General features: G+C 45.8%; 2 protein-coding genes across 2 annotated transcripts; both read right to left on the reverse strand.

The window, feature by feature from the left end:
* Positions 1-18,024: 18,024 nt before the first annotated feature.
* Positions 18,025-19,797, reverse strand: LOC311171722 (multidrug and toxin extrusion protein 2-like; the record flags this gene model as incomplete). The annotated part of the gene is made up of 1 exon (XM_084234785.1): positions 18,025-19,797. The coding sequence occupies one exon, from the start codon at positions 19,795-19,797 to the stop codon at positions 18,025-18,027; it is 1,773 nt and encodes a 590-aa protein (XP_084090911.1).
* A 1,795-nt stretch (positions 19,798-21,592) lies between these two features.
* Positions 21,593-23,247, reverse strand: LOC311171724 (multidrug and toxin extrusion protein 2-like; the record flags this gene model as incomplete). Its single annotated transcript, XM_084234788.1, has 2 exons — positions 21,593-22,233; positions 22,833-23,247. 2 exons carry the CDS (start codon positions 23,245-23,247, stop codon positions 21,593-21,595), a joined length of 1,056 nt encoding a protein of 351 aa, XP_084090914.1.
* Positions 23,248-24,767: the final 1,520 nt, after the last annotated feature.

The following is a 24,767-nucleotide window of genomic DNA, read 5'->3' on the forward strand; positions in this document are numbered from 1 at the left end:
CCAGAATCATTATTCCAGGTTTGCAATATGAGGGGCAGTTTTGAGGGGTGCAGAGGTGCTAAAGCTTAGGGTGGGCTAGAGTTGAGAATGTCATGAGCAGTGGGGGTGGGAGTTAAGGGAGTCAGGCAGGTTGCAGCATGAATCGCCTTGGATACTAAGGAATGCAACTTTTTTCTAGAAGCTCCAGGGGCCACTGAAGGACAGCAGTAAGAGTCATCTGATCAAATCTACGGGAAAGCATTCTGGCAGCTGTGTGAGGGCTGGAGAGGGCCTGGGAGGAGGGAGAATGAGACCAGAAGAGAATGCTCTGGAAGGGCAGATCTGTTGTTCCTCCCCCGCCCATACAGACACTCAGAGTAATGATCTCTGGATTCAAATAAATCATTTTAATGACCCAATTAAAAATTGTGGAACTAAGTCAGTGGCCCCTATATTCATTCAGCTAATCAAAAGTAGGTGAAGCTGAGTGAGAGGAATCTGCTGTGGGCAACAGCCCTGCAGGTGGCTGCTATGAGGACAAGCTAAAAAGATTTGCCATCAAGGCTGAGGGCATGCAGGGGGAGGCACTGTGCTTTGGATTTAGGCAGACTTAATATTAATAGTCAATGGCTTGGCGATTCACTAGTCATGGGACCTTGAAAATATCATGACTCTTCCAGGTCCTCTTTATCTCATCTGTAAATCAGATTTCATCCTCCCTCTTTTGTGTGATTATGGAATTAGAGTTTTCAAAAGTTTTAGCGCCCCTTTGGTGCTCAGGAAATACTAGCCAGTGGCAACACTTGCACCTGGTTGCTCCCACCACCCTGGTCATCCCTGTGAAGCAACATTGCCCTTCAGTGGCTGAACAGGGAATCACAGGTCTGCCGGATGCCTGGGCCTTGCTTTGACTCCACCCATCCCCAGGTTGGAAGTCTCCTTCCTGACAACCATTCAAACCCCAGCATGCATCTCTCCTGGGAGCCCAACCCCTCCACTCTGGTCAGCAAAAATAGGCTTCATCATCCCCAATACTGGAGCATCTCAAATTCATGGGGGGTTCTGAACCTTGGACTAGAAAGAAAACAACTTTGAAGATCCTGAGAGCAGCTTTCTACAGATGTCCGTGATCTCTAAACCCCAAGAATAATGTGAATTGAAAGTAACATGCCAGGGCCTCCCTGGTGACGCAAGTGGTTAAGATGCAACCTATGAAGCTAACCACAGCCACTGCAGCCTCTGCAGCACGAGTTTGATCCCTGGCTGGCCAGGGAGCTACCCACATGGCACAGCAGCCCTCTCCTGACTCGCCCGCTGCTCCCCTCAGTAGTATATTTCAGTCAGTCTGCCTGTTCTGTTCCCCACTCTGTCTCTGGTGAATCCTCTCACCCACACCGCACCTCTGGCCTGTACCCCCATTCTTGTATGCATAAATAAATAAATCTTTAAAAATACATATATATACAGGGCCTCCCTGGTGGCGCAGCAGTTGAACGCTGGGTTGCGAAGCTGCCCACAGCCTCTGCAGCGCCGGTTCGATCCCTGGCCTCCGGGCGAGGGTCCCACATGGCGCGCAGACCTCTCCTGCCGCCCGCTGCTCCCCTCAGCAGTGTATTTCGTCAGTCTGCCTATTCTGCTCTCTGCTCTGGCTCTGGTGAATTCTTTCACCCTCCCGCGCTTCTGACTGTACCCAGTGCTTGTATAAATAAATAAATAAATCTTTAAAAAAATATATATATATATTTAAAAAAATGAAAGTAACATGCCAGCTGCACTTCAGGCACTGCTCAACAAAACAAAGAATAAAGTCATTTAACAAACACTGGGTACTGTCCAGGCCCCTGGCTCTCTGCTAGTCTGCAGTTAAGATGGCCAGAAAAAATGAAGCCCTGCCCTAAGTGGGGAAAAAGACATTAACCGACAGTCACTCAATTACAACAAGGACAGAAAGGAAAGATTCAGGGTGCTCGCTCCAACCCCACAAGAGAAAGGTATGCACTTTGGGATTCCTGGGGTTTCATCAGCAACCCCAGCAGAAGCACCACCCCTGGGCACATACCTACATTTACATGCCCACTGCTTTGGAAGCAGCCCATGTCGTCCTGTCTACCCTCTTTGGCTAGAACATGAGAGTTCAGGAAGTCACCAAAAGATGAATAAGCTTTAGTAAGTGTGGCTTCAAAAAAAAGACCATTCCTAGCAGCAAGAATAGCAAGTTCTCTGACTGTGTCCTCATAACCAATGCTGCCCTTAGAGCTGAGCCCACCTGAAGGTCCCAACCTTTCGCAGCTCACAGCTCCTCCCCCAGGGCTTATGTGGAGCAGGTGCTCTGGTTGTCAGCTGGTTTCTAGCCAGGAAGGCACTCCAACCTGGTCAGTGACAGAAAACAGCCTCCTCCTTCCCCCATTCCTTCCCAGTTCTAACAGCAGACAGTTGTACTGTCAGTGAAGGAAGGAAAAAATGAGCAAACGTCTGCTTGGCACAGCTCCATCCTCTCCCAGGCTCCTGAGCACATCTTTTCTCCTTTACCCAGCATCCTTGGCTGGACCGTGGAACTGAGCCACGCACGTGACCCCCACAGGGAAGGGCCACGTGACTTTGGCCTCCCCAGCACAGACCCGGCATAGCTGAGCTGACAGGGTCGGGAGCATGGCCAGGCACTGATGAAACCAACAGCGAGTCTTCATTCCTCTGCAGGAATTCTGTAAGTAGCAAACTGAATTAATCACTAGGTAGAAATGATTCCCTCTCCCTCCCAGGTTATGCCCTTATTCTCTCTGGCCCTGACGGGGAAATAGTCTGCAAGAGCCACAAACCATGCAGTGGATTTTCAACTGAAAACAATAACCTGTTGAATATGTGCTTTCACCAATTCAACATACTTTTTTAATTGCGTCAGGGATTGCTCTAGATAGCAAGGATAGGTCAGTGAAAAAACTGATGAAATCGCCACCCTCATGGGCTGTCCTTTCGAGAGAAGAAATAAATAAGTATGATATTTAGTGTGCCTGATAGTGAGAGTAGTTTGGAGGAAGATAAAGTTGGGTAATGGGATAGAGGATGACGGGAGTAAAAGAAGGTTTGGAATGCTCGAAAATGCAATCAGGGAAGGGATCATTGACTGCAAACATTTGAGCAAAGGCTTGAAAGCTAGGCGGTATCAAGCCCTGCAAATAGCTAGGGAAGGGCTATCCAGGTAAGTGCAAAGGCCCTGCAGTGGAGGCAGGCCCAAGACGAGGTTGAATGGGGGCTGAATGGGAGCAGTGGGGGCTGAATGGCTGGAAAAGAATTTAAGTACTTGGTGTGCAGGCCTAGGCTTGGCCTTCGGAACAATTTAAGAGAAAAGACAGACATACTTCTGGGTCACAAAGAGGCAATGAGTCTCAAAAGCTAAAGTAACAGCACACCTAGAAGAGATGGACTTCCAGCCCATGGTGTGCAGGTTTGGGAGAGAAAGCTCAGGTTACTGGAGCAGACAGAGCGGGTTTCAAGAGAAAGGCGGAGACCGGGTGGAAAGGCATTATTGACAGGCAGGGAGCAGGGAGTGTGGACACAGTGCATGCCATAGGGCACATGTATTAAACAGCAGGCACATTCTTTGTGCCTGAGAAACTTGGAATTATTGCAGCTTGAGATTTTTGGAGACAAATCCACAGAGCTTCATAATGTGCAAGTGTTTCCTCCCAGAGGAAGAATTCCCTACAGAGGCATCTGTCTTTTTCCTGTCCAGCATAGGCTCTGGACATCTGCAATGAGTGGGAATTGTAGTGCAGGGGAAAGATGGGCCCGTACAGGGCTGCCCCAGAGCAGTCCCAGGGAGACTCAGGAGCAGCCCTCCCTCCAAAGGCCCCCAGGGCTAAGTCATACTTTTTTCCTGCTTAGCCTTTGTCTTCTATTCTTAGGTAAGTAAATCCAGGAGGATATTTTTGAGCCCATCAGTGTTTGGTTTCCCTTTGTTTGTTATTTTATTCATTCCTTAATTTATTAAGCATGTTTATTCTCATTCATTACTCTCAGGTTGTCAGTGGCTACCTGTGTGATCCCCTATCCCATGGCCCCCAAAGTTTATCTGTACCTGTGAAGACTTGATAACTCATCTTTAAAAATAGCCCAGTAATTTCATGCCAAATAGAACCAGAAAGAGGGTCCCTGCCTAGATCTAGAGCCAGTTTCCTAAATTACAGGTCCCAGTACAAAATGAAAACACAGGGTCCCCTGTTCACATAAAAAAAGCAGGGGGGGGATCCTGATAAAGACACTAAAAGGCAGGTTTTGACTTAAATATTATAAAGGAATTGAGAAAACACACTAGCAGAGTTATTACCTTGCTTTCAGAATGAATTTATAGAGATCTACTTTCACAAGAATAAAAAAAAAATGTTCCTAAGCACGATACTTGTTTTAATATTCAAACAGTAACTGAGAAATTCCTTGTTTGTCCACTTGAGTTATTTGGTCACACAATTGTGTCTGCAGAAATCCCCCACCTCTGCAGGGCCCCTTTCTCCTATACTGTACAAAATCTTCCCCAGCAGGACTGGCAAGGGTGCAGAGTAGAGAGGCAGCAGTGCCAGGACCTCATTCAACAGTGTATCTAGAACATTCTTCAAAGGACTTTTTTGATCAAGACATTTTGTGGTGCCCCCAACCCCCAAGCATTGCAGAGTGGGGAGACTTTGCCAGAAGGCCAAGGTCCTGCGATGGGTGGGGAAGGAGGTTGGAATTCATTCTTTGAATCTTTATGCCAGTGTGACCTAATTTGCTAAGTACAGGCTGGAGAAGCTAGACATACCTGTTTAAGTTCAAAGCCCCAAAACAGGGGTGTTTTCTGAGGGGGTGTAGTGATTACAAATTCCTTATTTGATTTGTCTCCTACTTCATGTTGAGAATCAATTCCTCCGTCTTTCCCTACGTGGGCACTGGCCTTGAGAGTCAGCCCGGGTTTCGATGTGCTATACCCAACTACGGCCAGCAGAGGGAAGTACTGCATTTAGCGAGGCCGTTTGAACCCCATTGAAGAATTTAAATAAAGAATTTGCGCCTCTTCCTCTTTCCATCTCCTTATTCTTGGTTATTTGGTTAGAAGAAAGGCCTAATATTCTTCTATTTCCTAATTCAGGGAAACTTAAGGCCATTCAGAACTGATATGGGAGTGAGGGAGAGAAGCAGATTTCCTCACTGGAATGGATTTGACCCAAGTAAACCATCCTAGACACCCTCCACCACCACCACCAAGCCAAGGGCAACAGGACTTAGTCTCCTTTAAAGTCAAATGTACGTCATTCTCTCTGTCTCTATCCCTTCAGGGTCATTTTAAGCTTGCTGTTTGGTTCTATGTTGCAAAGCTTTGCTCCTCTCTAAAAGGAATGTCAGGCATCAGCAAGCAGGTGGGAAAAACATTTCAGAGCACGGAAAGCCCAGCATGCCTGACATCAGTCATAGCTTGAAGGCAGGTCAAACCTGTAGAGTATGAGTCTCAGAGTCCCTGGTCCCTTGAACACCAGCATCCTGCCTTATAGTTCTGAATTCAGTTCTTCTTGGGGGTTAATGGTCATGGATTCCAAATGTCTTCCTGTTACTCAGTGCAGTGTCGATTTGCTTTATGAGAGCCAGGGAACTTCTTTTGTCGGACATGTTTTCCTTCCTCCTATCCTAATCTATTATTAGCAAATCATCACCCAGTTACATGCTGGTATTTGACTGTGAGATCCCTCCTTGGCTTCCTTCGCTCCCTGGGAGACAGAATCTGAAGTTGTGTTTTCTCCCAGGCTTGCTCTGGATCTGTTTCTGTAGCTCTCATCTGCTTGGGTATAGTTCTCTACTTGAACTCCTGCTGGGGGACAAGAAAGCTCATTCACCATTCCTGACAAGGTGTCCACATTTTATTTTATTTTTTAAGAGATTTATTTATGCATAAAAAAGCTGGGGTACAGGCCAGAGATGTGGGGGGTAAGTGGATTCACCAGAGACAGAGTGGGGAACAGAACAGGCAGAGGGACCGAAGTATACTGCTGAGGGGAGCAGCAGGTGAGTCAGGAGAGGTCTGCTGCGCCATGTGGGTTGCCCCCTAGCTGGCCGGGGATCAAACTCATGCTGCAGTGGTTGTGGATTGCTTCACACTGCAGTGCTTAACCCCTTGAGCCACCAGGGAGGCCCAGTGTCCACATTTTAACAAGGGGAAAACCCAAAGGAATTCAGTCCTAAAGGTGCAACTCCTGGCTTTGCTGGGGATGAATGCAGGAAACTAGGTTACCATGTAGGTGGCTGCCTCTTCACTGTCACTGAAGCCAGCCTTGAATCTAAGCTGATAATACAGGGCCAAACACACCCAGAGAGGTTGGGTAAGCAACCACCTCTGCCAAGCATGCTTTCTTTCAAGAGTCTCAGGTGATCTCAGCACAGAGGCTGTATTCTCTGCCGCTGTCCCAAGCAGTCACTGCTGATGACCTCTGCAGGGACAGTGTATCCCGGAGCTGCGCCTATATCCCCCCCCTCCTGGCTCTGGAGAAGGCCCAGTTACAGACCCCAAGATTCGTTCCAGGTGCCTCCTCCCAAGACCTACCTTCCTTTTATGGGCTTTGAATGGGTCGTTTCTATAGTTCCACTCCGTTGAGCAACACTGCCGGTTTAGAATGATGTCAGACTTTATTACACACTCCCATTACGAACTCCAGTGTGTGATATTTACATATACACTGGCTCTCACCAAGGAACACAAAGCATTATGGACCCTGCCTCAGCTCCCACGGGAGTTCTGAATGTAGAGGAGATGTGTGGCTTATCATTCTATCGGCAAACAGACTAGAAGAAACATCCAGTCTTTCTCTGGTATAAGAAAAGACTTGTCCAAGATTAGTCATGGCTACCAACCTGCTCTCCAAACAACGTTTTGTGTTCATCATCCTTGAGACATTTTGTGAAGCTTGCATCTGTAAGATGATAGTCCTCCTTCGGGAGTCAATGTTTTCCTGCTGAATAAATAAAGCAAATTAAAACATTATAAATTATATGGCAGGTGGTCAGCATAAGGGCCAAGTCTTAATAGCTTGCCCGAGAGCCATCCAGACCACACTTTACAAGTCCAGGGGGTAGCATAGCACATCAGGCAAAAACAGAAGTGAGAAACACCCAGACATTTTCATTAGAATAGCATCACTACTGTTTTGCACAAAACTGTAATTTAACATGTCAAAGGGGAAAAACATCATATAGGTTGAGTTAAGAGATAAGATTATGAAATATATTAATTTATGTGGTTACTCATATATAGATATTTCAAAATAACCATCTAATTATGCCTAAATAGAGGAAGTTATCTACCTAAATATCATTCTTTATGTGAACGATTAACAACCAAAAAAAAAGACAGCAATTACAACATCAAGAGAAATTACAATAAATCTTTAAAGATATTAACCAACAAGAGGTTAATATCTGGACCTGTTGGGTACTGCAGAGGTTAAGTCTCAAAGCTATCAAGCTATCCCAGCCACTGAAGCACAAGTTCGATCCCCGGCCAGGTTGCTAACCCACATGGCGCAGCAGACCTCTCCTGTCTCGCCTGCTGCTCCCCTCAGTAGTGTATTTCAGTACATCTGCCTGTTCTGTTCCCCACTCTGTCTCTGGTGAATCCTCTCACACACACACCCCCACCTCTGGCCTGTACTCCAGCTCTTGTATGCATAAATAAAAAAACTTTAAAAAAAAAAAAGAATTCAGAGGTACAATGGAGAGTGGCTGGAATTTGTAGTGCAGAATTCCAGGGAAGATGGAGTTACAAGAAAAAGAGCTTGAATCTTTGATGACTAGGAATGTTTATATGAATAGAATAAAATTCTGTGAAAACAGGAACATAGTGAAAAGAGAATGGAAGATATTTTTTTAATGATTGAATTCCTAGAGGTGGAATTAGCAGTAGACTAAATACTGTAAAGGAAAAGATTGCTGAACTTGAGATAGACATAGCCATAAAAACCAACCAATATAAAACAGAGAGAAAAAAAACTTAAAAATAAAGACACTTTTAGAGAATTGTGAGACACTATAATATTCATGAAGCCCCTCCCCCAAAATGAGGGAGGGCAGAAAAAATAGTTGAAGAAATAATCACCAACATTTTCCCAAAAATACTATTTAAAGTAAAAAATAATAGCAATGTGTTTTATTTGTAACATATGTAGAAGTAACATATATGATTATCCTAGCCCAAAGGATTGGAGAGAAGAAATGAAAATAACTGTGGTAAGCTTTTTTAAAAAAAAAGATTTATTTTATTTATGCACACAAGAGTTGAGGTGTAGGATGAGGTGTGGGATGAGAGGATTCACAAGAGACAGAGTGGGTTGCAGAACAGGCGGATTGACTGAAATACACTGCTGAGGGGGCAGCGGGTGACTCTGGAGAGGTCTGCTGCGCCAAGTGGGTAGCTCCCTGGCCGGGGATAGAACTCGTGCTGCAGTGGCTGCAGATGGCTTGATAGAGCTGAGAGTTAAACCCCTGCACCATCAGGGCGGCCCTGTTGTAAGGTTCTTAAATTTTATGAGGAGCAGCAAATAACATGATAACATTGTAAGGTATTCTAGGGTACCTGAGGTTTCTCTGAGGTTGTGTATTTGGTGGAGTTGGGATTCAAATCATGCAGATTGCAAAATCTTACTTGAGAGAGGAGATGGGAGCAGATCCCACACAGCCATACACGCTCCAACACAGAGTTGTACCAAAAAGTGTGGGGAGCTAGCTGTTTCATCCCTGTTGTGGGTAGAATTGTGTCCTCTGAAAAGGATATCTTCAAGTTCTCTCTCCCTGTACCTACGACTCTAACCTTACCTGGAAATAGGTTCTCTGCAGATGTGATCATGATGAGGCCATGCCGGATGAGGGTGGCCCTAATCCAGGGACTAGTGTCCTCACAAAAAGAGCAAAGTTTGGACGCTGAGGGAAGACGCAGGGAACGTGCTATGTGACAATAAAGGCAGTGATGGGAGCATTGAGTCGGTAAGCCAAGGAGCACTGGGGGTCACCACCACCACCAGAAGCCCAAGAGGCAAGGAAGGGTCCTCCCCTAGGGCCCTCAGAGGGAAGAAGATCTTGCCAACACCTTCATTTGGGACTTCCAGAACCATGAGAGGACTTATTTCTATCATCTTTAGTCACTAAGTTTGTGGTTCTTTGTTACCGCATTCCTGGAAATTGCCTATCACCCCTAAAACACACTGTTCCTAATGTTCCCAATCTTCACAAGGTAAAAAAACAAAAGAGACCAAAAAAAAAAAAAGAAAGAAAGAAAGAAAGAAAGAAACCCAACCCTGTGTGGCTAGTTGATGTGATTTGTTGGTAGCAGGACTCTAAGTTGACAAAATAAACCAGCCTCAGGGTGTAAGAGCCATGTGGGAAAACACAGGAGGGAACAGGTTGGACTGGTTTTCTCATAATCCCAGCCAGGCTGAATTTTAAAGTCAATTGATTCAGTGCATAAGGCGTGTGTGTGTGTGTGTGTGTGTGTGTGTGTGTGTGTGTGTGTGATCACCCCAGCATCTGTGCTAGGCCCACTGGAGGAAGCCAGATGACTCAGTTGTGCATGATCTTTGAGGAGCTCTTTCTAATAAGGCTGACATCAGTGCAAGGTAATGGAATACGTGTGTGATTTGTCAGCAGACTATGGGGCTCAGAATCAAGAGTGATCCCTCTATGGGAGGATCAGCCCAGCAGCTTCACCAAATAGTGCCTGACTGTGGAGTCTGCAGCTAGGGGACTAGCTGCTCTTGTGTGTCTGTTAGAGAAAACTAGTGTTTTTCTGGGGAGTGTTTCATCAGTAATTCAGTAGCACTCTTCTCAGTGGGAAGTTGTAATGCTATCTGGCACCTACCTGGGCCGGGGATGATCATCTGGGCTCTTGGAATCTCTTTTTTTCCCTTCCAGCTCTCTACTTGGGGCCAGGGTTCATCTGAACCCCTTCTGCAGATGTTAAGGAAGGTGGGGCATGTGGAGAAGGTACAAGGAGGATGTAGAACTGCTAATGATCAGCTGCATTTTGTTAGAGCTGCTGGTGTGAGAAGGAGAAAGTTCCTGCCTGACATTTGCAGGATTCAAGGAGAGCCTGAAAGTCTGAGCTCTGTCCCCACTGACAAAGAGCGATAACTCTGGAACCCATTTGGGCATCGCCAGTGGCATAGCCCACAGTCTGGAAAAGGGACCGGAGAAGAAGTCACGTAGGCCCTGAATGCTCAGCCCTTTTGAACAAGGCATTTTCTTTCTTTCTTTTTTTTAAGATTTATTTTATTTATTTATGCATACAAGAGCTGGAGTGCAGGCCAGAGGTGTGGGGCCAGGGGGTGAGAGGATTCACCAGAGACAGAGTGGGGAGCAGAACAGACAGAGCCACTGAAATACACTGCTGAGGGGAGCAGCAGGTGAGACAGTGTTACAGGGCAGGGAGAGGAGCACCCCAGACCCTGCAAACCTGCCTGTCTAAATAGGTTCTGCCATCCGCCACATCAACACAAAACAAATGAGACTTTACTGGGAAGGAACTTTAATACAATTAGTGAACAATACAGGAAAGGCAAAGAATATAGTTTCTAAATCAAGCACCCAAAGTTACATGTCCCCTCGTGGGTAAAAGTCCACCCAAGCAGGACTGGCCCAGAGCAAGGCCCCAAAGCCTGCCCCAAGTCTAAAGCATCTTTCAGTGGGGACCCACAGAAAAGGATCAGAAACAGCCAGACAAGTCTGGAAGGAAAAGAGCAAAATCAAAATCAAGACAAAACCGCCACTGTTATCTCCCCATGGGTCTCTCACCCACATCTCTGTCACCCAGTCCACAACCAAAAGGCAATCGCAGTTTCTTCACGTGTCTTTGGGCTTCATGTGCCTCCTCCAGGGCTCCTTCTGATTCCATCCTGCTTCATCCCTTCCTCTGTCCCTTCTCTGCAGCCTCTTCACTCCCTGCTCAGGTCTACCCTCCCTTGGGTGGGGCAGGAAATCTGGAACCTCCCCCTTTCCTGGGGACCACCCTGTTACAACAGGAGTGGTCTCCTGCACCGTATGGGTCACCTCCCTGGCCTGGGATTGAACTCATGGTGCAGTTGCTGCCAACAGCTTCACAATGCTGAGACTTAATCCCTTGCATCACCAGGGAGCCTCTGAACAAGGCATTTTCATTTCCTGAATACCTAGAATGTGGTCTAGAAGGTAGGTAGAGGCTCCAGTGGACATTTTCTCTTGGCTCTGTTGACTCTGTACTCTGAAAGGGACATGGCGGATATAGGCTTAAAGAAGGATGCTGGAAGACCTGGGCTGACCCTTAGATTTAGCTGAACCTAAGGCTGAGTGGGTGGGAGTGGAGTACTACTTTTATGAATGCAACATGAACTGACATTGATTTGCTTCTGGTAACTGAATGAGCTACTACCAATCATCACAGTAGTTTATGTGAAGAATTTCATGGAGGGTAACTTGTCTGAGACAGTTGTTCTCAATTAGGTGTAATTTTGCCACCCAGGGACATTTGGCAATGTCTACAGATAATTTTGGTTGTCATCACAGGAGGAAAGGATGCTGGCACCCAGTGGGTAGAGGCCAAGTCAATTGCAAAATACCCTAAGATGCTGTCCTGTAGGAGAGCCGCCACGACAGTGATCCTGCCTCAAATGTCAGCATTGCCAAGTCTGATAAATGGAAGTCTTAGTAGATTGACTATGGTACTTGGATAGCTGCAGGATGCTGACCCTGCAAAGAAGGACACGAGAAGGGTCCAGAGTGACTGCATCCAGAAAAAAATGGGTCAGTACCAGTACAGAAACTACTTGATAGCAAATTCAGCAGTCTCAACAAATGGACTCAAGACCCAGCAATCAGTCATACTCAGCTCCCCTAAGACCAGCCAGTCCTGAACTGTGAATCCCTTTTCCTTGTGCAATTTTGCCCACCATCACCCCAGCATCTCCTTGTCATGGTCTTCACAGGAAAATCTTTCCATTCAACTAACTCACTAGTGCTTAAACAAGTTGTCTGAGTTTCCTTTAAAGCTTAATACCATGCCTCACAGAGTCTGTTTATCCTTTACCAGGCTATACAACTCAGGACACAGTCTGATTCTGGACTTCGGTCTGTGTGGTCAACTGAGCTACCAGCACCCTCTTCCCAGAGCAGCCAGGGGTCTGAGAGGGAGGCTCTGGACTACATTTCACTAAGTGATGCTGGCCTCCCTGCAGGGATGGACACACAGCCAGAGCAGCAAGTGATGTTACCACGTTTTAAATACCAACCTCCCTCTATCCATTCCCCAGGCTCATGACAAGTTTTTAATGAGTGAACTTCAATCACTAAACATTCTTTTAAACACAAAATAATCAAGAGCTTGTGGGCAGGCTGGGGGTGGAGGGCAGTGACCAAGTCTAAGATCTCTGCATTCTGCCGGAATCCAGCAGTTCTGGGCTTTTAAGCCTCCTAAAACTTCCTCTATTTGCAATAATGTCTTTGAAAATTTCTCCTATAATTAAGCTAGTAAGCAAAAAGGGGAAAGTGTACTTTCATTGACAGTCTATTCTTGATTATTTTAGGAAGAATTCTCCCAATTTAGAAATCTTCTACTTCTTCTTTCCTCCCAGACTGTTCTTCATTCTTTCATCAAATATTTGTCTGGCACCTACTAGATACAAGCCCCCTAGTGTGGAGGTATACAGAGGTTAAGAACCTTTTTCTGTACAATATTACTCAGGCTGACTCCAAGATGTAACATCTCCATGAGGAAAGGAAGAAAAGTACTAATGAAAAATTGGTGGGCCTCCCTGTGCAAGGAGCTAAGTCTTAGCACTGTGAAGCAATCCGCAGCCACTGCAGCACGAGTTAAATCCCCAGGCAGGGGTTAGCCAGGGAGTGACCTACATGGCACAGCAGACCTCTCCTGCCTCACCCGCTGCTCCCCTCAGCCTCGTATTTAAGTAGATCTGCCTGTTTTGCTCCCCACTCTGACTCTGGTGAATCCTCTCACCCACCCCATGCCTCTGACCTACACCCCAGCTTTTGTATGCATAAATAAAGAAAAATATTTAAAAAAAAAAGAAAAATTAGTCATTCAACATCAGAGTTAAAGCATCTGGGGAAAGAATTCTTTGAACTGCAGTTATTTGGGTGGTATGTGATTTTATTGCTTGAGAAGGGGGTATCAACGGGGAGGAAAAAGATTCTGAGTGACTCGTTTTCAAAACTCCTCAGTCTGCTTCGTTCCTTACCAATAATTAGGGTGCCTATCATTCAGTATCTGAGAGCTGCTAGTGAGCATCAGTTTTAGGGGAGAAATAGGACAAAGCTTCCTTTTTGCAATAAGACTATATTAGCTTTTTTTTAAAAAAGACTATGTATCTTAATGTTGCTTTTTAAAAATTTTTCCACTGACCTTAAAAACACTGAAATTTAAGAAACTGGGTTCTAATGTCGGAGGATGAGGGAATCCCAGGGTTGTGGACACACAACCTCACCAACAACGAAAAACAAAAAGGGAATGGAGAAAAACAAAAACAAAAAATGGGGCAGCTAGCTGAAATACTAGGAAACCTGGTCCCAGAAGGAAGCCCAGGGGACTGCCAGAGACACCCCATGTGACTTCCCGCAGCCTTCTTGGGGCGGTAGACAAAGAAGAGGGGCGGAGTCCTGAGGACAAAGAGCAGAGCTGTAGAAACTCGCCCTAAGGTAAAAGTGCCTTGCTTCCTGGGTGTGAGTTTCTGCCTTTCTTTTTTATATGACCCAAAGGAAGTTAAAAGTTAACCTGAGGGGCCTTCTGGTGCCGCGCTGTGAAGCTGTCCGCAGCCTCTGCAGCATGGGTTCTATTCCCTGGCTGCTCCCTTCAGCAGTGCTTTCGGTCTGTGGTCTGTCTGCCTATTCTGCTCCCCGCTCTGTCTCTGGTGAATCTTCTCACCCTCCCACGCCTCTGGCCTGTACCCCAGCTCTTGTATAAATAAATAAATCTTAAAAAAAAAAAATCAACCCGAGCTAGTAGACAGACTCTTGAGTGAGTGCAGGCACCTGCCAGCACCTCTAAGGATACCTGTGGTCCTGTGGATCAGCCCAGCTGAGAACCAAGGGAAACGCTCCAGCCTCCAGCCCCTCCTTTTAGGTCTGGCTCTTTCTATTCAGGGTGTCACCTCCCATCTCCCTCCCATCTCTGGGCTAATGTCCTCTCTCTGATTCCATCTTTGCATTTATGCCTTAAGTTGCAGTCCCCTGTGCCTGGGATAAATGTTTTCTAGAAAATCATCTCAAGAATATTTAGACCTGGGCCTCCCTGGTGGTGCAGCGGTTGAGCGCTGGGTTGCGAAGCTGCCTGCAGCCTCTGCAGCACCAGTTCAATCCCCGGCTGCTCCCCGGTCACTGGAGGAGGGTCCCGCATGGCGCGCAGACCTCTCCTGCCACCCGCTGCTCCCCTCAGCAGTGTACTTCGGTCCTTCTGCCTGCTCTGCTCCCCGCTCTGGCTCTGGTGAATTCTCTCACCCTCCCGTGCTTCTGACTCTACCCAGTGCTTGTATAAATAAATAAATAAATGTTTAAAAAAAAAAAAAACAATGTTGTCCTTGGTCCTGGCATGTTTGTTTAAAAAAAAAAAAAAAAAAAAAGAATATTTAGACCTCCCTGGTGGTTCAAGGGTAAGGTTAAGTCTCAGCAAAATGAGCTGTCAGCAGCTTCTGCAACATGAGTTCCATCCCCTGCCAGGGAGTTGCCCACATGGTGCAGCAGACCTCTTCTGTCTTGCCCACTGCTTCCCTCAGGAGTATATTTTAGTCAGTCTGCCTGTTCTGCTCCCCACAGTCTCTGGTGAATCCTCTCGCCCCTTGCACCTCTGGCCTGTACCCCAGTTCTTGGATGCAAAAAATAAAATCTTATAAAGGAAAAAAAAGAATAGTCAAAGAGTTTATTAGATACTCAAAGTGAGGATTCAAACCTGGGAAGCAACCCAACAGATTTTACTCTGTGAGAGCTGTTCTGATAAACACAAGTTTGAATTTAGTTTATAGAGGCAGAAACAGTGAGTCATTGATTTTAAGAATGTAATTATTTTTGATTCGTGATTCTGGTTCCAAATTGTCCAGATTTAAAGATTTGCTGGTGCTGAAAGAAGGCAATGCCGGATTTATTTTTTATTTATTTATTTATTTATTTATTTTAGAGGCATGTTTTTTTTTTTTTTTTTTTTTTTATTTGTTCATTCGTTTTTGTTTATACATGCACTGGGTACAGTCAGAAGCACGGGAGGGTGAGAGAATTCACCAGAGCCAGAGCGGGGAGCAGAGCAGGCAGAAGGACTGAAGTACACTGCTGAGGGGAGCAGCGGGCGGCAGAGAGGTCTGCGCGCCATGTGGGACCCTCCTCCGGTGGCCGGGGAGCAGCCGGGGATCGAACCGGCGCCGCAGAGGTCGCCGGCAGCTTTGCAACCCAGCACTCAACCGCTGCGCCACCGGGGAGGCCCCAATGCCGGATTTAATCTCCTTTTCCAAAGAATACCCTGCAGAGGTTCAAAGGCTGGGTGCCCATTGTTAACCTTTTTTATCTGGAAAGATTGACTGATACCTTTAGGAAGTAAAATTCTGCTTATAATATGGACCCTGTGAAGATGGCTTGTCCCTTTGCTGATGGACCAGAAGCAGGGTGCCCAGAAAAAAAAAAAATTTAAATTTATTTTTGTGTAGACGAACTGGGGTGTAGGCCAGAGAATCGGGAAGTGAATGGGTTCACCAGAGACAGAGTGGGGAGTAGAACAGGCAGATTTACTGAAATACACTGCGGAGGGGAGCAGCAGGCAAGGCCTGCTGTGCCATATGTGGGTCAGCTCCCTCACTGGGGATCAAACTCAAGCCCTAGTAGTGATAGTACTGAAACTTAACCCCTAGGGCACCACAGAGGGGTTCTGATTTTTTTTTTGTTCTGATTTCTTGTTATTTGATGCAGATATTGTGAAAATGAGGCTAGTCTACAGGACTGGTGAAAGCAGGACAGATTCATGTTCCTGCATGACTGTGGAGGCCTTTTCCTCTGGTTACAGTGGAACTTCCCTGCAGCTTCACTTTTATGATGATTTCCATTATTTGGATTTCCATTATTTCCATTATATCCCTCAGCTTAGAAAATTTCTGTTGAATGAATTTAAATTTTGAAGCAAAGTAGTAAATCCCAGTTTTATGACTCAATGTTGAGTTTATTTGCCTAGCCTTCTTATTACTAGTTTTGCCTTGAGTTTCAACACAGCCCTCCTCCCTCCAATTTATCTTCTGGTTGAAAGAGAGCAAAGTCAGTCATAGACTCTTGGTAATCTTTCTTCAGTCCTTGAGTAAGGATGTGCATTGATGCAGCCAGAGTTTTAACAGTGGCTGGGTGTGTAGATAAAAGAACAGTATTTACTATGCTTTCCTGGATCTTAGCTGTCTGTCATTAGCAATAATGGCACCGTTTTTCCTTACTTTTCATTTTTTGATATTGAGAAATAGTTTATATACAATAAAAGGCACGGATCATTAGGGGCATGGTCCAAGGAGTTTTGACAAATGCATTTGCTTGTATAATTCACACCACTATAAAAATACAGAACATTTCCATTACCCCCTTCCTTCCAATTTCCCTGTGTCCCTTCTCAATCAATCCCCTCCCAGGTCCACCCTGTCTCAGATAACTTTGTTCTGATTTCTATTATCAGAAATTAGCTTTGCCTATTCTATAATTCCATTTAAATGGAATCATACAGTATATACTATTTTTATCAGATTTTATTGTTTAGCAAAACATTTTTGACATTCACCCATTTTGTTGCAGATATTTGTAGTTTGGCTAAAGTTATTTTTGACAGCAAAGCCCCACAATTTATACGACTCCCTCTATAAACCATTTGTTCTCAGTCACTGTGTTTGGTGGTGTGGGAATGTGGGGTCTTTGTTCTGTGTTAATGTAGCTGAGCTGGAAATACCTTTCCCCAGCATTCCCTCCCTGTATATTCCAGGTAAGTGATTACAAGAGAAATTTGTGTGATAAATTTGAAAGATGGGAGCTGAGCAGCAGCCATGCTTTTATTTTTTTTTTTAAGGATTTATTTACTTATGCATACAATAACTGGGACACAGGCCAGAGGTGTGGGAGGTAAGAGGAGTCTCCAGATACAAAGTGGGGAACAGAACAGGCTGATTGACTGATACTCTGCTGAGGGGAGCAGCAGGTGAGGCAGGAGAGGTCTGGTGTGCCATGTGGGTAGCTCCCTGGCCAGGGATCGAACTTGTGCTGCAGTGGCTGCAGATAGCTTCATAGGTTGTATCTTAACCCCTTGTGCCACCAGGGAGGCCCAGCAGCCATGCTTTTAATGCTCTGCAGGTGGTGCCTCCCTGGTGATACAAAGGGTTAACTCTCAGCATTGTAAACTCTACCAACCACTGCAGCACAAGTTTGATCCCCCAAGGCCATGGGGTCTCTTCTCCCCCTTTGTTCCCACCCTCACCCACTCTTCCCCTTCTAACAGTCTTGAGTCTGAATTTCTAGGGTTAGTTTTGGTTTCGTTTTGTCAGTCCCTTTACCCACTGTATTACACATGAATGAAATCATGCTCTATTTGTGTTTCTCCTTCTGACTTATTACACTTAGCACAGTCTCCTCCAGTCCCATCCATGCCATCCCAAAAAGCAAGGGTTCATCTTTCCTTATAGTTGAGTAGTATTCCACGGTGTATATATACTACATTTTTCTTTTAATGGTGAGGTATTTATTTTATAAAAGCTTATATGGCAATACCTGAGATAGGAATTCAACAGACATTTAATATACATTCACTGACAAGTTTAAATATTAAACAGAGAAATACAAAGAAAACTAAATCGACATTTAACCTTATTACATATCGATCTGCTTTCCTGGAAAAAGAAAAGCAAAAAAAAAGTAAAGAACACTTACAACAGGGAAAACACATTTATAGATTTAAAAACCATGACAGAGTTCATGTTGGGGAAAAAGTTCACTTAATATTAAAATATATTTCTAGTTTGTGGGCTGGTGATGACATTTGTATTTTACCCGTAGTCATATGAAAACTCTTATTAAAATTCCTGCTAAAAGAACAGCAACAGCAACAGCTAGTGCTATTCCACGATAGAAAATCAGCTGTCTCACTGTCAAAACCTCTCCAATGGTGGACAATCCGTGCTGGCTGTTTTCTTCTGTCTCCATCAGTTGAATAGTCTGGTCCTCTGCTCTGATGCTATCAGGTAAAATCACTCCATTTATTATTTCTATTTCCAGAGTAGGGAGGGCTGTTGGGATAAGTATGGTCTCTTTAGATCCCTTTAGTCCAGCTCTAACCTGTGCCTTGTCTGCAACTCTATTCCAGTTTATCTTATAGATGAACACCGAGTAGGAAACACATTGAAACAAGACACAGATGACCATTCCAGACCAAAAACCTATTACCCCAAGGTTAGCTGCAAACATCAGAGATAGTCCAATGGGAAAACCAAATGCATAATAACCAATGGCGTTCAAGATGGCACCCATCTTTTGATCTCCAGTTCCTCTCAGGACCCCACTACTAGTACCTGCAAGTGCATCAATCAGACAAAATGGAGCAACAATTGGTATCACTTGGCGCACGAGGGAAATAATATCTTTGTCACTGGTAAATACAAAACCAATCACATCCTTCAGTGCTATAAGTAAAACACCAGTTATAAGTCCGCACACACAAGCACACAGGTAGACGGTGAAGCAGGACTGCCGGGCCTGCACAGCATTCCCTGCACCCAAAGCATGGCCCACGCGGACATTGGCTGCCACACCAAGGCCGATGGGCACCGTGAAGGCAGCAAAGGATAGTGTGTTAATGATACCTTGAGCTCCAAGCTCTGTCACATTAATCAGTCCTTCAAGTATGATTCCCATTTCAAAGGCCCAAGACTCAATGCACACCATGAATATACTGGGAATCGCCAGGCGGATGAAGAAGCCCCACTCCTGGAAACAGTCCCTACTCCAACCTCCCCAGGTGTCCATGTAGAGTTTTCTCCTCCAAATATACAGCAAAAGCAGCACACACAGCAAGTACTGGGAAATAGTGTTTGCCCAAGCAGATCCTGACACTCGGAGGTCCAGGACACGCAGCAGCAGGTAGTTCATGCCCACGTTGATGACATTTACTATGAACACAGTGAGAACTTGAGGCAGGATGATACCCTGATTTTGTAAATATTTCATCAGGAGCCGGAATAGAAAAGCTGCGGGAAGACCAGGAATAAAAATCATCACGTAAGTTTGGGCTAGTCTGGAGACTTCAGGGTCTTGTTTTATGAGCAGGAGGATGTGCTCGGTGTTGATGAAGATGGCCCAGCAAGGAAAGCAGCACAGCGTCAAGATGAGGATTCCTCTTTGAAGTGTGATCCCCACACGTTTGAGGTTTTTGCCTCCAAAGGACTGAGACATTAGAGTATCACAAGCCGAGGCCATGCCAAGTCCAACGGAAATCCCAGTGACATTCACAAACGACACTGCCAGCATCACCGCATCCAGCTCTACCTTCCCCAGATGTCCACAGAATATGGAACTGACGACGCTAATAAGAAAGATCATCAACTCTGTAAGGAACACGGGACCCGCTATTCTCAGCAGCTCGGTCACCTCCAGACGCCAATCTGTGGGCAGCGCGCCGCGAAGTCTCCGCAGGCAGCCGCGCGGGCTGGGGGCCTCCCGCCTGCTGGGGCTGCAGAGGGCGGCAGCAGGGGGCCACTCCGCGGCGCTGGGGAGCCCCGCGGTCCCTGGAGGCTTGGGAGCCCCGGGAGGCTCCGTGGCCCCCGGAGTCTCCATGACAGGGTGAGGCTTGCCCTGAGCGACAGGGCGGGGTTGGCAGGGCCCCGCCCCGCCCCACAGGGCTGGGCTCCAGAGCACGGAAGGCTGCCCTCCGGACCCGGACCCGGACCAGGGATCCCTCCCGCCCACTGTGCCCCTGGCTGGGCCCTCCGGCCTGCAGATCAGACAGTACGGAGGGCAGGACCCCTGGGGAGGAGCGTGTACCACATCTTCATGCACTGCTCTGCCGATGGGCATTTAGGTTGTTCCCATAATTTGGCTAGTGCTGCAGTGAATGTGGGAGTGCATATGTCCCCTCAGATGAGTGCTTTTGTATTCTTGGAATAGATTCCTAGAAATGAGATTGCTGAATTTTTATTACTTTTTTTAATTACTTTCCTTAAGTGCTATATTTATCTCTTTTTAAGTTGTTTTATTTTTTTTTTTAAATTGAGGTAACATTGGTTTACATGCTGTATATGAGGTTCACACCTCCCACAGTTGTCCCACCCCAACTCTCCTTCCCCTTCTAACAGTCTTAATTCTGCCGTCATATTTTTAGGGTTCATTTTGGTCTAGTTTTGTCATTTCCTACCCCCCAGTATTTCACATGAATGAAATCATGCAGTATTTTTCTTTCTCCTTCTGATTTATTACACTTAGCACAGTTCCTCCAATCCCATTCATGCCAACCCAAAGAGCAAGCGTCATCTTTTCTTACAGTTGAGTAGTATTCCATGGTGTATATATACCACATCTTTCTTTTTTTTAATGGTGAGGTGTTATTTTATTTTATTTTATTTTATTTTTTTTATTTATTTGTTTGTTTGTTTGTTTTGTTTATACATGCATTGGGTACAGTCAGAAGCGCAGGTGGGTGAGAGAATTCACCAGAGCCAGAGCGGGGAGCAGAGCAGGCAGAAGGACCGAAGTACACTGCTGAGGGGAGCAGCGGGCGGCAGGAGAGGTCTGCGCGCCATGTGGGACCCTCCTCTGGTGGCCGGGGAGCAGCCGGGTATCGAACCAGCACCGCAGAGGCCTACGGGCAGCTTCGCAACCCAGCGCTCAACCACTGCACCACCAGGGAGGCCTGAGGTGTTATTTTATAAAAGCTTTTATGGCAATACCTGAGATAGGAGCTAAACAGACATTTAATATACACTCACTGACAAGTTTAAATATTAACAGAGAAATAGAAAGAAAATTAGACAAAATGGAGCAAAAATTGGTATTGTTATAGGGCAGGGAGAGGGGCAGCCCAAACCCCGCAAACCTGCCTATTTTAAATGGGTTCTGCCATCCGCCGCATCAACACAAAACATAGGAGACTTTAAGGGGAAGGAACTTTAATAAAACTAGGAAACAATACAGGTAAGGCAAAGAGTCTAGTTTCTAAATGAAGCACCCAAAGTTACCCGTCCCCTCGTGGGTAAAAGTCCATCCATATGGGATTGGCCCAGAGCAAGGCCCCAAGGCCTGCCACAAGTCTAAAGCATCTTCCAGTGGGGACCCACAGAAAAGGGTCAGAAACAACCTGACAAGCCCGGAAGGAAAAGAGCAAAATCAACATCAAGATAAAAGCTGCCATTGTCACCTCCCCACGGGTCTCACCCACATCTGTGTCACCCAGTCCACGACCAAAAGACAAGCTCAGTTTCTTCACGTGTCTCTAGGCTCCATGTGCCTCCTCCAGGTCTCCTGGCTCCATCCTGCTTCCTTCCTCAGTCTCTTCTGCAGCTTCTCCTCTTCCTGCTCAGCTCCACCCTCCCTTGGGTGGGGCAGGGAACCTCCCCCTTTCCTGGGGACCACCCTGTTACAGTATCACTTGGCTCACAAGGGAACTAACATTTTTGTCACTGGTAAATACAAAGCCAATCACATCCTTCAATGCTATAAGTGAAACACCAAATATAAGTCCGCACACACAAGCACACAGGTAGACGGTGATGCAGGACTGCCGGGCCTGCACAGCATTCCCTGCCCCCAGAGCATGGCCCATGCCGACACTGGTTGCCACACCAAGGCCAATAGGCATGGTGTAGGAAGAAAAGGACAGTATGTTAATGATACCTTGAGCTCCAAGCTCTGTCACATTAATCAGTCCTGCTAGTAAGATTCTGATATCAAAGGCCCAAGACCCAATGCAAACCATGAACATACTGGGAATTGCCAGGCGGATGAAGAAGCCCCACTCCTGGAAACAGTCCCTACTCCAACCTCCCCAGGTGTTGATATAAATTTTTCTCCTCCAAATATACAGCAAAAGCAGCACACACAGCAAGTACTGGAAAATAGTGTTTGCCCCAGCAGATCCTGACACTCCCAAGTCCAGGTGAAATACCAGCAGGTAGTTCATGCCCGCGTTGATGACATTTACTACAAACACAGTGAGAACCTGAGGCAGGATGATACCCTGATTTTGTAAATATCTCATCAGGAGCCGGAACAGAAAAGCTGTGGGAATGTTATAGAGCAACCCCGATATTAAACGGGTTCCTGGCTGTGGGTCCTCACCCGCGCGCTTTGGGACATCCTTTTTCCCCTAACAGGAAGACCAGAAATAAAAATCATCACATAAGTTTGGGTGAAATGTTCGGCGTGGTAAAGAAAAGGAGAGCCAGGCTAAATTTCTCAAAGTTTATTGCGCCCCAGGTGGACCTCACGCACCCACGGTGGGGGTCAGTGAAGCCGCTCACGTTGTTAGGGGGAAGCAGGGTTTATAGAGGTCAGGTGGGTAGTTGGGCTCGTACGGCGGGAAAAGTTTGTAGGGCAGGTAGAGGTTCTTTGTCTGAGATGAGACTCGTAGGGGGTGGGGGAAGGCTCATTGTCTGAATCCTCCAGGCAGGTTTTCCACATTCCTGCCCCCAGGTGGGCTACCTGGTGGGTTTTTGCATTCCGGCCTCCTGCATGGACCTTTCATTGGGCTAGTCTGGAGACCTCGGGGTCTTGTTTTAGCAACAGGAGGATGTGCTCGGTGTTGATTTAGATGGCCCAGCAAGGAAAGCAGCACAGTGTCAGGATGAGGATTTCTCTTTGAAGTGTGATCCCCACACGTTTGAGGTTTTTGCCTCCAAAGGACTGAGACATTAGAGTATCACAAGCCGAGGCCAAGCCACGTCCAAGTGAACTCCCACAAATAGTCACAAACGACACTGCCAGCATAACCGCACACAGCTCCACATTCCCCAGACGTCCACAGAATATGGAACTGACGACGCTAATAAGAAAGATCATCAACTCTGTAAGGAACACGGGACCCGCTATTCTCAGCAGCTCGGTCACCTCCAGACGCCAATCTGTGGGCAGCGCGCCGCGAAGTCTCCGCAGGCAGCCGCGCGGGCTGGGGGTCTCCCGCCTGCCGGGGCTGCCGAGGGCGCCAGTATCTGGGCGCTCAGCGGCGCCGGGGGACTCGGCGGCCCTGGGAGGCTCCGCTGCCCCGGGAGGCTCCGCGACACATGGAGACTCCATGAGCCAGGGCCAGGCTAGGAGAGCTGTAGGGCAGCCTTGGCAGGGCACTGACCAGTCCCTCTAGGGGGCTGGGCTTCGAGCCTTCCCGACCACGTACACCCCGCATCCGCTGTACCTCTGGCCAGGGCTTTGGCCTAGGGACCAACAGTAAGGAGTGCAGAAGCCCTGCGGAGGAGAGTATACAACCACTTCATCCACTGCTCTCTCCGTGGGCATTCAGGTTGTTTCCATTATTTGGCTAGTGCTGCAATGATTGTGGGAGTGCATCTATCCCTTCTACTGAGTGTTCTTGTGTTCTTCTGTAGATACCTAGAAGTGGGGTTACTAGATTATGTGTTGTAACTATTTTTACAGTTTTGACAATCCCCATACTGTTTTCTGTAGGGGCTGGACCAGCCTACATCCCCACCAACAGTACATGAGGGTACCTTTTTCTCCACAACCTCATCAACATTTGTGGTTCTATTTTTCTTATTTTGTTATGAGTCATTCTTACTAGAGTGAGGCCTCTCTCGTTGTGATTTTGATTTGCACTTGCCTAATAAGTGTTGCGAAACATTTTTTTCAAGTGGGCTGTTAGCCATCTGTAGGTCTTCTTTGGAAAAAATCTTTTTAGTACTTTGCCCAACTTTTGATTGTGTTCTTTCTTTTCTTTTTGTTGAATTGTAGGAATTCCTTGTAGATCTTGAATATTAACCTCTTATCAGATGTATGATGTGCAAAATTTTGTCCTATTTAGTAGGGTGTAATTTTGTTTTCATGATAGTTCTTTTTTAATTTAATTTTTATTTTTTAAATCTAAAGCAATTAATGATAGTTTCTTTAATACATAGAAGCTTGATGTAGTCCCATTTGTTCATAAAGTGTGTGACTTTTCATGAACCAATATCAATATGGTCCATTATCAAGGCCATATGAATTAAATAATAAATAATAAAGCCATTTTTTAAAAAAAGTATAAGAAAATTTTGCCAAATGGTTATTTGCTTTCTGGATAGAATATCTCCTTAAATGTGTGAAAGTAATGGGAGGAAAAAACCTAATGAAAAAGACTGATAGCTAAAACTATGGGACAATGTAAATCTTTGTAAGGCAAAAATGATAAAATTACAATTCAAACAACAGATTGGGAAGAACACTTGTCTATAAATATGTCAAAGGATTTTCATATGTTTAAAATCAAAAAGTTGATATTTAAAATGACTGTAATTTCAATAGAAAATAAGCAAGCACCTCTACACATTAATATTTAAAAAGGAAAATTTAATAGTTAATAACCAAATTAACATAATTAGTTATCAAAGAAATATAAATTAAAGCAGTGGTTAAATTCTACTTTTTCTTTATCAAATTGACAAAGATTTCAAAGATGACAATAGTCAATGAAAATGAGGTTGAGCCACACATCATGTCCACCAGGGAGAAGCTGAGAAAGAACTTTGGGGAAAGCCATTTGAAAATGAGTATCAAGAGGCTGAAAATGCTTATATTCTCTTACCTGTGATTCTATGTCAAGAATG

Source organism: Talpa europaea (assembly GCF_964194135.1).
Source record: "Talpa europaea genome assembly, chromosome: 6".
NCBI classification, from domain to species: Eukaryota; Metazoa; Chordata; class Mammalia; order Eulipotyphla; family Talpidae; genus Talpa; species Talpa europaea.